This window comes from Dendrobates tinctorius, unplaced genomic scaffold (assembly GCF_039654945.1).
Source record: "Dendrobates tinctorius isolate UK_male_01 unplaced genomic scaffold, ASM3965494v1 ptg000145l, whole genome shotgun sequence".
Lineage (NCBI taxonomy): Eukaryota > Metazoa > Chordata > Amphibia > Anura > Dendrobatidae > Dendrobates > Dendrobates tinctorius.
This window is the reverse complement of record NW_027361812.1, coordinates 19,024,331-19,038,360: the sequence shown is the minus strand read 5'-3', so window position 1 is coordinate 19,038,360 and position 14,030 is coordinate 19,024,331. Positions and strand designations below refer to the sequence as shown.

At 41.9% G+C, this 14,030-nt stretch overlaps 1 protein-coding gene across 1 annotated transcript in view; it reads left to right on the top strand.

The window, feature by feature from the left end:
* Window positions 1–9,535: 9,535 nt before the first annotated feature.
* The window catches only part of ZNF385A (zinc finger protein 385A), a 260,612-nt gene continuing 256,117 nt past the window's right edge, over window positions 9,536–14,030 (top strand). The window contains exon 1 of the mRNA XM_073546272.1: window positions 9,536–10,197. Coding sequence (XP_073402373.1) covers window positions 10,188–10,197 — 10 coding nt within the window. The 5' untranslated portion in view covers window positions 9,536–10,187. The remainder of the gene's footprint in view (window positions 10,198–14,030) is intronic.

Here is a 14,030-nt window from a genome sequence, read left to right as displayed (position 1 = left end):
GATGCGTGGGAGAGGTGCCACCCTTTTTGTATCTGTAGGTTTCCTGTTCCTAAAGGGCGGATCCCCTCTCTCAGGTGGTGCTGTCATGGACGACCGAATAAAACAACACTGTGAGATGGCCAGGGAAGGCATATACTGACTGGGAGATCTGGAAAGGTGTTCTCTATCTGCCTGGAAGTTGGCTGGATCCCTCATCTGAAGGACGTAGCACCAATCTGCAGCCAAAACTGTGAGTAAAGCTTTGGAACTGCATTCAGCTGTGTCTTCTGCATTCTTCGTGTTCCATCTATACAGCACTGCTACATTCCTTGCTTCACACTACATCACCATCTTCCTCATCATCTACTCCCATCTGCCCTTGGACTCAGCTCTGCCTGTGGGGAGCTTGACCAACTCTGCTGCATCACACCATCAGTCCCAGAGGATCAGCATTGCAGCGCTGGTCACTACTGATCAGATACTGCGGGTGGTGTCACAAACTCATTACAAAAACTCTTTACTTTCATCTCTTGTAAATATACCCCCTTTTATTAGACGCCCAGGGCCACGGACCGGGTCACCGATGCTGTGACACTGCCCCTTTAAGAAGCGGCCTGGTACCGACTATCCCCACTAGCCTGGTGGTAGCTCCATAAGCTTCTCCTTAAATTGTGTCAGACAGACGACAAGAACACAAAAGTATAAGAAAATTCTAAGGTGGGCTGAGGTTTTGGCAATTTTACAGGGTGGGCTATTTATATGGATATACCTAAATAAAATGGGAATGGTTGGGATTATCAACTTCCTGTTTGTGGCACATAAGTATATGGGAGGGGGGGAAATTTTCAAGATGGGTGGTGACGATGGCGGGCATTTTGAAGTCAGCTATTTTGGATCCAACTTTATTTTTTTCCAATGGGAAGAGGGTCATGTGACACATCAAACATATTGAGAAAATTTCACAAGAAAAATAATTGTGTGCTTGGTTTTAATGTAGCTTTATTCTTTCATGAGTTACTTACAAGTTTATGACCACTTATAAAATGTGTTCAAACTGCTGCCCATTGTGTTGGATTGTCAATGCAACCCTCTTCTTCCACTCTTGACACACTGATAGCAATATCATAGAAGAAATGCTAGTCTAAGGGGGTCAGATTCCTTGTAGGAATACTCGGACTTGACACCCATAATGTGGTGGTGCACCATCTTGCTGGAAAAACTCAGGGAACGGGCTATCTTCAGTGCATAAAAAGGGCAACACATCATGTAGCAATTTCAGATATCCAGTGGCATTGAGGTTTCCATTGATGAAGAATGACCTCACCTTCTTTGCACCTCATATACCACACCATACCATCAATTATGAGTGTCAGCTATGAGCATTCCTACATGAACAGTTTCCTGGAAAGTGGATTGGTCGCCATGGGCCAGTTGAATGGCCACCAAGGTCTCCCGATCTGACCCCCTTAGACTTTTATCTTTGGTGTCATCTGACGGCAATTGTCTATGCTGTGAAGATACAAGATGTGCAGCATCTGAAACAACGAATACTGGAAGCCTGTGCTAGCATTTCTTCTGCGGTGTTGCTATCAGTGTGTCAAGAGTGGGAGAATAGGGTTGCATTGACAATCCAACACAATGGGCAGCACTTTGACCACATTTTATAAGTGGTCATAAACTTGTAAATAACTCATGAAAGAATAAAGTTATGTTAAAACCAAGCACACCATTGTTTTTCTTGTGAAATTCTCAATGAATTTGATATGCCACATGACCCTCTTCCCTTTGAAAAAAATAAAGTTGGATCCAAAATGGCCGACTTCAAAATGGCCACCATGGTCACCACCCATCTTGAAAAGGTTCCCCCCTCCCATATACTAATTTGCCATAAACAGGAAGTTGATATCACCAACCATTCCCATTTTATTTGGGTGTATCCATAATAATGGCCCACCCTGTATTTTAAAACTGATTTAAAGGCAATGATTTAGGCAATTCTCATGGGTAAATTCACAAATAAATTTAAAGAGGCAAACATGGTTGCTTTCTTCCAAACACAGCACAACACTTTGCTCCTAAATGAAATTAAACATAAATTATGCAAATTGACACTAATCTACCATAGTGACACTTGACCTAAAACACTCAGTACCTGACACTATTAACAACTCATTACTTTATGAGTTTAACGTATAAATACAGATGCACTACATTGCGCCCCCCCCCCCTCCGGCTATAGCAGACAATTTGGAAAGTTAATAATCAGTAATAATTGACGTCTTAATTATGTATTAGATTTCTCGAAAAGTTAAACACTTCATTGAAGTTACAGTTACTTTTTGTTTATGATTAATTTAGTGCCAAATTTCATGCTTCCATTCCATTTTTTGTCCTTTCATCATTAGCACTCCATTTTCACCTTAATGATTTCTACTATTTTTATCTTTCATTAGCAAGTTCTTTCCATAGGGGTCTCTTGGGGCCACTAAGAGTCAGAACTTGCATGACTGCTCAGAGATTGACAATATTTTATTATAGCTTTGGTTTTCACTGGGAAACTTCACATTGTAATTTAGGCAGGTCATGGCTCATCCTCAACACGTAATGGCCACGGAACACAGCTTTGTACTTTAGACATGAAAACTTACATCTATAAACTCTTTGAGAAATGAAAAATGTAATTGTATTCAAGCTGAGATACATTTTGTAGTGTCGTTCTGGTGGACCAACACTTTTGGCACAAAAAATTCAAGACTGTACTTTAGATAAATTTCTTATACCTGTATTCGTGCTGGTTTGAAATGAGAATCCACGGTCGTGTCAGAGATAGCAATTGATTAATCATTATCATTGCTAAAGTTGTAGGGGTTACATATGGAGCGCCCCGCGGGGCCTGGGGGTACTCGGTACCGGGCCCGTCGACTTCAATGGGGAACGGTGTCACGGCGGCGGCGACCCGGTCCGTGGCCCAGAGGCATCCAGTAATAAAATAGGGGAAAGTTGTGTGGTATTTATGTGGTAAAAATGAAAATGAAGTTTATAGATGGTTAAATACGTGTACGCCACCTGTGGTATTCTGGTCAGAGGTGACCAGCGCTGTGGTGTTGTTCCCCTGAGACTGTTGGTGTGTCGCAGCTGAGGTGAAAATAGCTCTCCACAGGTAGAGCAATAGTCCCAGGGCAAAGATGTTAAATTAAAAGTATAAATGGCTGCGAACGTTGGGGTGCAGAGAAATGAGAGAAAGACACAGAGAGGTGCAGTTTCTTTACCTTTTACTGGCAATTGGTTGCAATCTGGAGTACCACATACAGGTGATGGAATGAGTCCGGCTTGCCTGGAGGCATTCAGGGGATCCTCCTTGCCAGGTGGGGATTTACAACCTTCCTTCTGCGCTTTGTTTATGGATCTCCACTGTTTATAACTATGTTGTGACCATTAATTGCATGATGATTTCACTAACCTGGACAGCTGTCAGCATCAGCCTATTCCACGGGTACCGTCCTTTTCTCCGTCGGCCCTGGGCTCCTTATCCGCTGCCATGCCCTCAGGTGTTCAATGTCGCACAGGAATTTTCAATTCCCTGTACTTTCCGATCCGGCGATCAGAACATACAGCTCCTGACCACCAAATACTCTGACATCCCTTTTCTCATTATTAGTGCTTCGCTGTGGGGTCTGCTATAGGCAGTTTTAGCTTCCCAAAGCCTCTCTGTCTCTGCTCGTGTCCTTTCCCTCTTCACTGATCAGCTGCCTGTGTTTAACTCCTCTCAGATCAGCTCTCTGTCTTCCACTGACTGGATCTTCCAGAAAGATCTCTTTACCTCACGTTTTAACTGAATTGTCATTTCTCCTCACAGCTTACAGCTGCTCTCGTTTCCATGACTCACCTCTAGCTGACTCACCAACCCCCTCTGCTTGCCAGAATTTATAAGGCAGCTCCCTTTTCTGCCCTGCAGCAGGAATTGTGATTTAATCTATATTACCTAGCATGGGGGTCCCTTTTCTGCCTCCAAGCACGACTTCACCTCTTAGAGGGAGGTAATGTCATTGTGACAACCGGACTATGGGGTGTCACACATACACTGGCCTTTATGCCTTGAAGGCATTGGTTTCACTTTCGCTGTAGGAAAAGAAAAATATTACAAACCATGCTCATCACATAATGAGGAAATCAGTCTAGACAACTGGCGGACCCCTACCGCATAACCTGCCATCGGTACCCCCACTAGGACCATGGACTCAGTCCTGTTTAGGTCCATTACATTCAGCGTTTTTCAAGCACAGTGTTTCGCGTGACACGTCGTCCTATCCAAGTGTCCCTTGTTTGGAAGGCCACTTTGTCTTGTCGGTTGCTTAAGGAGCTCACTCCTTTTTCGTTCACCCAATACGGCAGCACTGCTCACAGAACACTTCCTATTTGTACTTGCACTCAACCCTATCTACAGGAATCAGTCACTTGCCCTAACACTGATTGCCCAAACACTGATCCCCTTCTAGGGGCTAGTCCCAAATATTAACTCATAACTTACCCTAATGTCATTAGCTAGCTACAGTTAACTGTCTTATACTACCTACCTACCATATGTACTAAGCCCTACAGTAAACCATACAGCCTTTTATTATGACATCCTACACTGTACATTTCTAACATTACTTATGCACTATACATATTACACTGCACATGACACAATATATGTAAAGACGCCAGACGTAATACGCATGACCCAATTGGCGTCTCCGGGAGTAGAAATGCGACAGTCCAGTCCACCACCCTTACATTTGCACACTGTACCCTGCTCCATGTAACACATGTACATATGTACATTTATGGCATATCAATAGATCTATGAATGCTTGATTTTGAACCTGATTGATTCGGGGAATAGTAGTCCATTCTCAGTGCACATGTGTTGCCACCCTTGCTGAGTATGTCATAGGAACACAAAGTATTAAATCTAATAGAAAGCCCTCAATGGAGTTAAGGCACCAGCTGACCACCACTTTTCTACATTGAGGTATACTCTGCATTTACAGTGACTAAAAGCTCAAAAAACTGAAATAATGCTGACCTTCATAAATTTGAACGTCCACATGCCTCGTATGTACAATACCGTAATGCAGTCATCACCAATACTGCCCTATAGCGATACGCAATAAAACACGCCACTGAGCATGTTAGATTTTTCAATATTTCTTTTATGAAATCTCCTATTTCTGAGATGAGAATTGATAAAAGAAATATTAAATATTGACATATCCACCATGCTCTGCAGTATATTTTATTGAGTATTAGTTATTAGAAGCTACATCTTGGGGCCAAGTAAAACTTTTACAAAACTGTCAGTTGCCATAAATATGTCATTTTTATTTTACCTAGTGTAAATTAATTCGTTAAATTGGTTGAAAAAAAGGCCCTAGGTGTTAGGTTCCTGTCTCTGCACAGCAGGAATCCCGAGCCTTGCCGTCTGCGGTCTCCCATTCCTCTCCAGCCGCAGAGGAGCCTGCTCAGCAAATACGTCGTTCTCTGTGTCTTGCTCAGTCTACTGCTGTTGGCTTGGTTACTGCTGCTAATCAGCTATAGTAACCTGCAATAGCCAGCAGCGAGCTACTCCTGGGACTAAGTCCTTTTTTCAGTCCGAAGAGCATGCCCGTGGGAAGTCCTCTCATTGGAGGTCTGAGGTCACATGCTCAGGTCCTATTGCTGCTCCCATTGGACAACTAGGAAGGTCCCGGAAGGATGCTGCTATAAAAGAGTTGCATGGCCGCTAGTATAGACTCATATGCTTATGGTGTGTATGATGATGGATGCATGTATCTGGTGACAGACTCATTTGAAACCCCTACCCTTGGTTGTGTCTGTTGTTAGGGTCTTGTGGTTAGAGTCAGTGCCTGTCAGTGGCTAGGCTATATGCCAGAGTGCTTCCAGGTCAGCAACTCACTTAGCGCCATATTGTGTCATCCAGCACAAGGCACATAAGTACCTCATCTACTGCAGCGCCTGTCAGAGCAGCGCCGTGTGCACTTCTGTAGTGTTAAAGTTCACTTTCCAGTCCTAAGTCTAGGCTGGTTAGTGGCGTCTGCCAGTGCGGCACTGTATGCACTTTAGTGTGGTATTTCCTACCTAGTCCTCCCTGGCACCGCAGCTGCAGCGCCGACTGCTGGTGAGTCTAGAGGGACTCTGACCCTGTGTCTTGGGGCAGAGTCCTGTGACTTTACACCAGTGCTCACTTCGCCGAGCTATTTGAGCTTAACAGGCTTCGGCATTTATTTTCAGCGGTAGTACGGCTCTGTGAGGCAACAGAGTCCGCCTCGTACACACCGGGTGACAATAACCCACATGCGTTCACTTATTATACCACCATATAGTGTCTGCCATTACCGAGCAGCAGTTACCATCTCTGCATGGTGGACCCCGGGCTGCGAACGCACCTAAATACCTTCTATATTATTTGGTGCGTTCCGCCAGCCCCTAACACTAGGTCCATCAAGTTCTCCCTTTCTCCACCAATCATCCATTTTGTCCCTAATTTAACTCTAACCCACAATATTATCTGTACTGAGGAAATCCTCTAGCCCTTTTTTAAATGCTGCTATAGTGTCTGCCATTACTACCTCCTGTGGTCGAGCATTCCACAGATTGACTGCTCTAACTGTAAAGAACACTTTCCCATTTAGCTGCCGGAATTGCGTTTCTTCCACCTTTAATGAGTGCCCTCTGGCCCTTAGCATGATCTTTGGAAAAATGCTGCTATTCTTCAATTTGGCATTTTTTATTCCTTTACCTCTCCATTTCTGACATATGTCCTCTTCTTTTCTGTATGTAAATCTAGTCGTCTTAGGGATCTAGGAGTGGTCCTCAATTCTTCTCTGAAGGCATCTTCTTGAAGACCACTCCCTCTTGACTAGCAAGACTATATCTACATATAGGGAAGTGAGGCGTAAGAGCACAAGAAAAACAATGCCAGGTTCAGAAGAGCAGTGGTGCTTACACCAGGTAAAAAAGTGAAATATGGCAAGTGACAGGTCCTCTTTAGCTCTTCGGACTGAATTCCTAGAATTGTCTACACCAGACTACCTTGGACTTTTCTCTCTATGGTGAATATGGTGGTTGAGCATTATTTATAATTTACATTTTTCCATGAGAAGTTTTGGAATTGCAAATAAAAAATTGATGAAAGCAGTATTAAAAAATTCAACTTTTTTATGCCGTCTTTTTGCATTTTATCTCGTAAGAAAAAATGTCAAGTGACAGGTCCTCTTTAACCAAAACGTGCTGGTTTATTAAAATAGTTAATTTGCGAGAGTAAAACGCATTTAATATTAAATTACTTTCTGATGAAAGTTGACAAAATTGCAAATATAAAAGGTAATTTGAAAAGTAATTTCAAAACATAATATATAAAAAGACATGGAGGAGGTGGTATCAGAGCGCCTGACGTGAGTCCGAAATAACAGGGGAGCAGATATTGAACAGCGCCTCCTCTCTGATCTGACGATGATGGTACGTGGATATCCCAGAGAGAATTCCACACTCCTCAGTATCTTTTATGTTTAGTATTCTGGGCACTTGTCACTGACTCACTTGGGGGAGGGGAAATGGTGCACCGGCTGAATGGGAGGCAGGAGCAAGACTGGTATACACAGAGAGAATGCTGGAAAGGCATACGGGAGAGGGGTAGGGAAGACTCAGGTGTGTGTAGGAGGAGGACACAAGCTTTGCCCACATCTGTAGCCGTTTACAGATGTGTCATGCACAGGAAGAACTTGATGAATGAACTGAGGTGGAATCCAAAACAGGGAATGTAATATCATGTGGGTGTATATGAAACCCAACCATTACAAAGCAGACCTGCAGGGATTTATAAGGAAAAATAAAAAAAACAAAAGGATAAAGGAGAATGGTGACCTATAAAAAGAAAATAAGTGATCGGAAAAAGCATGCTTCAGTTATTACATTACAAGTCATAGGTGAAAAAATAGAGTAGGCAGACTTAATCACTAAGAAAAGAAAGTGAGGGTTAATGTGGCCATAGCTGTGACTAATCTATCTGATAGATAGTTCTTGGATCTATTGAGACAAAATTACATTTTCAATCAAATTAAAACATACCCAACAGCCACCCCAAAAATTATCCTCCACAACGAACTCATATAATGACTTTAGTCAGGAATTTCCCATATAAGTCAATTTAAAATGCAATACATTTTTACCATAATTAACCAAAATTTTCTATGGTTAAATTTGTAATAATAGCAAAATATATCTGAATATACAGCGCTTCTGTCCAAATATCAGATCCTCTGATAAGTGGTTAACGTTATCTGAGTTAAAGGGAATCTGTCACCCTTTTTTTGTCCTATGAGCTGCTGGCATTGACATCAGGGGCTTATCTACAGCATTCTGTAATGCTGTAGATAAGCCCCTGATTTAACCTGAAAAATAAGAAAAACACATTAGATTATACTCACCCGGGCGTCCGGTCCGATGGGTATCACGGTCCGGTCTGATGCCTCCCATCTTCATACAATGCCGTCAACTTCTTTCCTTCCTGTAGTGGTTCCGGCGCAGGCGCACTGCTCTGCCCTGTTGAGGGCAGATTAGAATACTGCAGTGCGCAGGCGCCAGACCTCTCCCGACACCTGCGCACTGCAGGACTCTGCTCTGCACTCAACAGGGCAGAGCAGTGCGCCTGCGCCGGAGCCACTACAGGAAGGGAAGTAGAGGACGGCATCATATGAAGATGGGAGGCGCCGGACCACGACACCCATTGGACCGGACCGCCCCCTCTGGTGATTATAATCTAACGTGCTTTTCTTATCTTTCAGGTTACATCAGGGGCTTATCTACAGCATTACAGAATGCTGTAGATAAGCCCCTGATGTCAATGCCGGCAGCTCATAGGGCAAAAAAAGGGTGACAGATTCCCTTTAAACTTTGCACTGCCAGACATTTTATTTAATATACAGTGCACATTAAAGACAAAAACTTCTTCCTTTACATTATTTATTTAAAGTTGTGGATAGACTAATTTTGTCCAATTTAAGATTTTTTTTTAACATATGTAAATTTTATTCCAGGTCGTAAACTTTTTAATCCGCCATGTCTTAAAAAAAATTGAAATACACTTAAAACTTTATTTTTGTTTCTCGAAAAATATTATGCTATAACTTAATGAGGTCAAAAACCTCTATTTATTAAAACTTACGCTTCTGCTTTATCGAGAAGCACAAGCACAAACAATGCTTATTCCGTATAGGAATTGACCTAGTTATTCTGTATTCACGCTGTAGCAAACAAACGTGGTTGACAGATTAGAAGCCTATGAACGGAAGACGATAGCAGAGTTTGTAAAGTTGCCACAATTTATGTATATCCAGTTAACTCCCTTAATGCTACAATGTAAAACATGCCATGAATTGAAAAGTTGCAAAAAAAAAAAGTGAAAAAAGGGTTAAATCCATAGCTTCTGCTCGCCCCACCCTTACCTCCCCTTGGCAAAAAGCTACCAATGGGAAGCAAGTCCAGGTGAGACAGAGCCCAACCCCTCACCTGGCACAGTGCAGAACAGAGCTGTGGGATAGCAGAGGTGCTACAGGGAGTGCATCTCCTCCACTACTTTGTCTCGTCTATTTTGAGACTTTTCTTGAGTGCACTGAATAAAGACAGGGGTGCTGGGTTGAACCCTTCTTGGAATTTGACCAGAAATATCCTCCATGTGCTGGAAGGGATGAGGAATTGGCTTCTGCAAGTGTCCTAAACTCTATAATCTGCCTTAGTTCTGCATCTGCCTTCTTGGTCCTGCAGCTCAGTAACAGTTTACAAAGAGGAAAAGCACGGGAGTTTCTGGAATTCTAAGAGACTATTCCATTCACAGCTCTGAACCTTAGCCTGGCCAGACAGAACTGTGTTTTAGGGCATCATCCTTCTCATTCTGACACTCACTCGAAATCCGCAAGCTTATTTTTGCTTATTCTGCTCCCCCCCACCCTCCATCCAGTCTCGCTTGTCGCACAATCTGTCAGAGCCCTAACATTTCCTCTCCTTTTTCTGTGCTGGTAAAGGGCTTTTCCAATTTGCTGTCTAAAGAAGAGAGTGGAGAGAGTGCTTCAGAAACCATTGAAAGAAAAGGGGCTGAGAAGCGAGCAGCCCCTCCTCGAAAGATCTGAGGAGAAGCATCCTGTGTTTGCCAGACCCTTCTGACCGAAGTCATGATTTTGGGTGAGTGAACATTTCCCACCTTTTTTATTATTCTTATTATTGTTTTCTTTTCTCTCTGAAGCTGTTGCAGTTGTGAGCAGTAATGGAATCTATTGATTGTGTTGCCTCTGACTGCATCACTTTACTAAGCTCCTTGCTGTATTCTGCTATGTTATTTTTATCTTCCCATTCACAGATTTACTGTCGCTCTCTTTGATCCTGCCTTCCGTTCATGTTTGCGTCTTTGACTCTATATTTCTATGCACCATCAGTGACTTTTATTTGTCCCCTTTTCATCTTTATTTGACCCTCTCCAGCTGTGTGTATGTTTGAGAAGAGGGGGTAGGAGGACCAATGTTACCCCTTACATCATATCCTACAGCTTGAGGAATAACTTATTTGCTTTTTGAAATCTGTAAAAATTAATTACTCGTCTCCCTTCATCTTCATTTCCCCCTTCTGAACTCTACAACCTACTGATTTTTCTAACACTGGTAAAAAAGTTTAAAACTATTATTGAGGGGTTTCCAAATAACGAGGTCGCCATTGTGTTGAATTTCATTTTTCATCTCTGTCTTGATAATGGGTTGACCACTTTGATCCATCACTTCCCCATATCTTAGACCTCGTAGAAAAACTTTTTCTATGATAAACCACCATTGAATATTTTACAATCAATAACTACTGATTAACACTCCCTCCCATCTCCTCTCAACTTTATGTCCCTTTCCCCAGAGTCTAACTGTGACCATGAGGCCGATGTTTCTTTCATACATCTCCTAGTGTGGGCAGAATAACTTTGTCTTTGGGCTGCTGTTCAGAGCAGACCAAGTCAGAATTTTTGACTTCGACCGGCATTGTATCCCCTGTATTGTTTTACAAATTCGGACTCTTTCTTAGATTTGGATGTTCTAATGTTTGGTCCATTCATTGGTCTCGATCACTTGTCTACCTAGTAACAATATGTAGATCCCTCACTTGTAACTCAAATACTGGAAGTGATGTGAAATACTTGGTAAATGCCTGTTTAGGAAAGATCTATGTTTATTCTAATATGAAATATTAATCATTGCTGATTTCTGGCTAATAATCTGTATTTTGGCATCATAGCATACAGTATGCTGTGCTTTGCTAGCTGCCATATGTCGCATATCGGCTGGAAGGATTGACGTATAGTTAATGCTACTGAAATGTTAATGTGCTCTCTGTGTAGAAAGTCGGTATATTGTAGAGGGAATTTATAGAATATCAGCAGAAGGATAGGCCACTGTACATTAGGCAGATGACTGGAACAAAACCACGCAATCAAGACCGGGTGCTATTTTGACTTTCAAAATTCAGAATTCCAGACTTTTCCTTGCTAACCTCTCACCATTTCTTCAGGGCTAGAAAATGTGAAAGTGGCCCAGTAGGCTCTGCAGTTACTTGGCTATCTAAGGGTTTGTGATGCATATTGTTCACTGGGGAGTTAAAGCATTCATTCTAATGGACACAGCTGCACGTTCCCTCCTCACCTTGGCTCAGCACCAACATTTTCAGCAGCTGCGCCTCTGTATCCAGCCTTGTAATTAAAAGAGACAAGGAGTCACTGTACCTGTTCCAGTCAGGACCTGAACAATGACAAAACACCATTTCTTAAGACTTCATACTATAAACTTATTTTTTTTTTGCCTTAATGAAGCCTCTGAGAAGATCAGACAATAAGATCAATCTCAGCATACAACTGCAAACCCTTCATATGCACTACTTAAAGGGGATATCTCAAAGCAAACATGAATCACCTATAAATACAGGGGGTCTCACTACTGGGGTACTCACTGTTCACTAGAACTGGGGAACTAAACTTCAATATTGTGAAGACTATGGCTAAGTGGTGACGCATGTGCCTTGTCTCTCTTTATAATGATTATGTGACTGATGGATCTAGCAACTATATACTGTACTGTGGATAGGTGATCATTTTTGACTGAGATAACCCTTTTTGTGCACAAATCCAAATTTTCCAATATCTAATTATGAAAATAATTATAACTGGAGAGAAACATTCCCAAAAGCCCATCTCACTGAGAAGACCCATTTATCTAGACCATATCTGAGGCTGATTTTGAGCTCCACCATACCTTATGTTAACTGGTCTTCTATGAAGATGACCCATTTAGAAGACCATTTTTCAATGCAATTTAATGTAGCAGTATCAAAGAGGTTATGGTCAAGAATTTGCCTCTAGTGATGAGCGAGTATACTCGTTGCTCGGGTTTTCCCGAGCATGCTTCGGTAGTCTCCGAGTATTTTGGCATGCTCGGAGATTTAGTTTCTGTCAATGCAGCTGCATGATTTGTGGCTGCTGGACAGCCTGAATACATGTGAGGAATGCCTGTTTGTTAGGAAATTCCCACATGTATTCAAGCTGTCTAGCAGCTGTAAATCATGCAGCTGAGGCGATGAAAAGTAAATCTCCGAGCTCGCCAAAATACTCGGAGATCACCCGAGCATGCTCGGGGAATCCCGAGCAACGAGTATACTCGCTCATCACTAGTTGCCTCCAATATTTGCTTAGTTTCTGTTCCTTAGGGAGCCATGAAACAGAAGGCAAAGTTGCAGAGTAATGGATGGCTATTGAAACGCTAAGCTCATTGACATTGCTTTCGTATTTTATTCTGCAAATGGCACGTTTGGTTTTTCAAGGATCTAAAGCTTGGTATGAATAACTTCAATTAACTTTGTATCGATCATTCCCTATGTGCTCCTTTAGAAACCATTGTATAATATAAACAATAGAAACAAGGACTCACTGGCATAAAGCACAGCACAAACATACTCAATGTGCGGGATAAAAGGATGTATAGAGTTGCTAGGGTATAAAATGTTCACGTATAGATTATGCAGGAGAAGCTAAGCTTCGGCAAACTTGACACCAGAAGCTCTTAAAAGGCTTCAAAAGTTATATAAGAATCCATGAAGTGCAATATGAAACCACTTTAAAAATAAAAAGATGAAAAATAATGGTAAACGAGGTGGTAATATAGTCTGGGCAACCCTATAATCATGGCAAGGAATGAAGGCCTCTATTACACATAAACAACCCAAGCAATGTCATTCTTATGCTTCTGTTTGAGATTTTTTTCATAGAATTTGATATATGTACAAGTAATTACTTGTAAATCCTGATTTGAAACGGACTTTTAAGCATCTTTTTAATAATTCATCTGATTTGTCAACCCTGTTAAAGATCGTTTCCCCAGTCATCTCTTTGTAAATCGTCCTCGGCGGAGGAGAAATTGTAGAGGCATGACTAACAGTCAGATATTGTTTACATCAAATTAGTGTCTACTTTATAGTTTCTGCATTAGCCGGCAGCAAATTGTCTTTATGGTGGTGACCTATATGCAAAGAAATAATGTTAATGATGCTGTAGCTAGGAGTACATTTTAATCATTGTTACAATATAGTTCGAAATCCAAATAATCCAAAACCTATCCTGAAATTCTGGTTTATCTGGCAACTAAATTAATCACAACTCAAGAAAAGTAGGACAGTTACAGACCTGTTATCGTAGCTGTTGTTTGTTTTGGCTTCCTGAAAAAAAGAACCACCATAAAAGAAGATTATTATTATTATTTATTTATAAAGCACCATTGGATCCATGGTGCTGTACATAAGAAGGGGTTACATACAAATTACAGATATCACTTACAGTAAACAAACTAACAATGACAGACTGATACAGGGGGAGATAACCTTGCCCTTTCGGGCTTACATGCTACAGGATGGTGGGGAAGGAGACAGTAGGTTGGGGGGTTGCAGCAGCTCCAGTGATGGTGAGGCGGTAGCTCCAGTAGTGGTAAGGAGGCAGC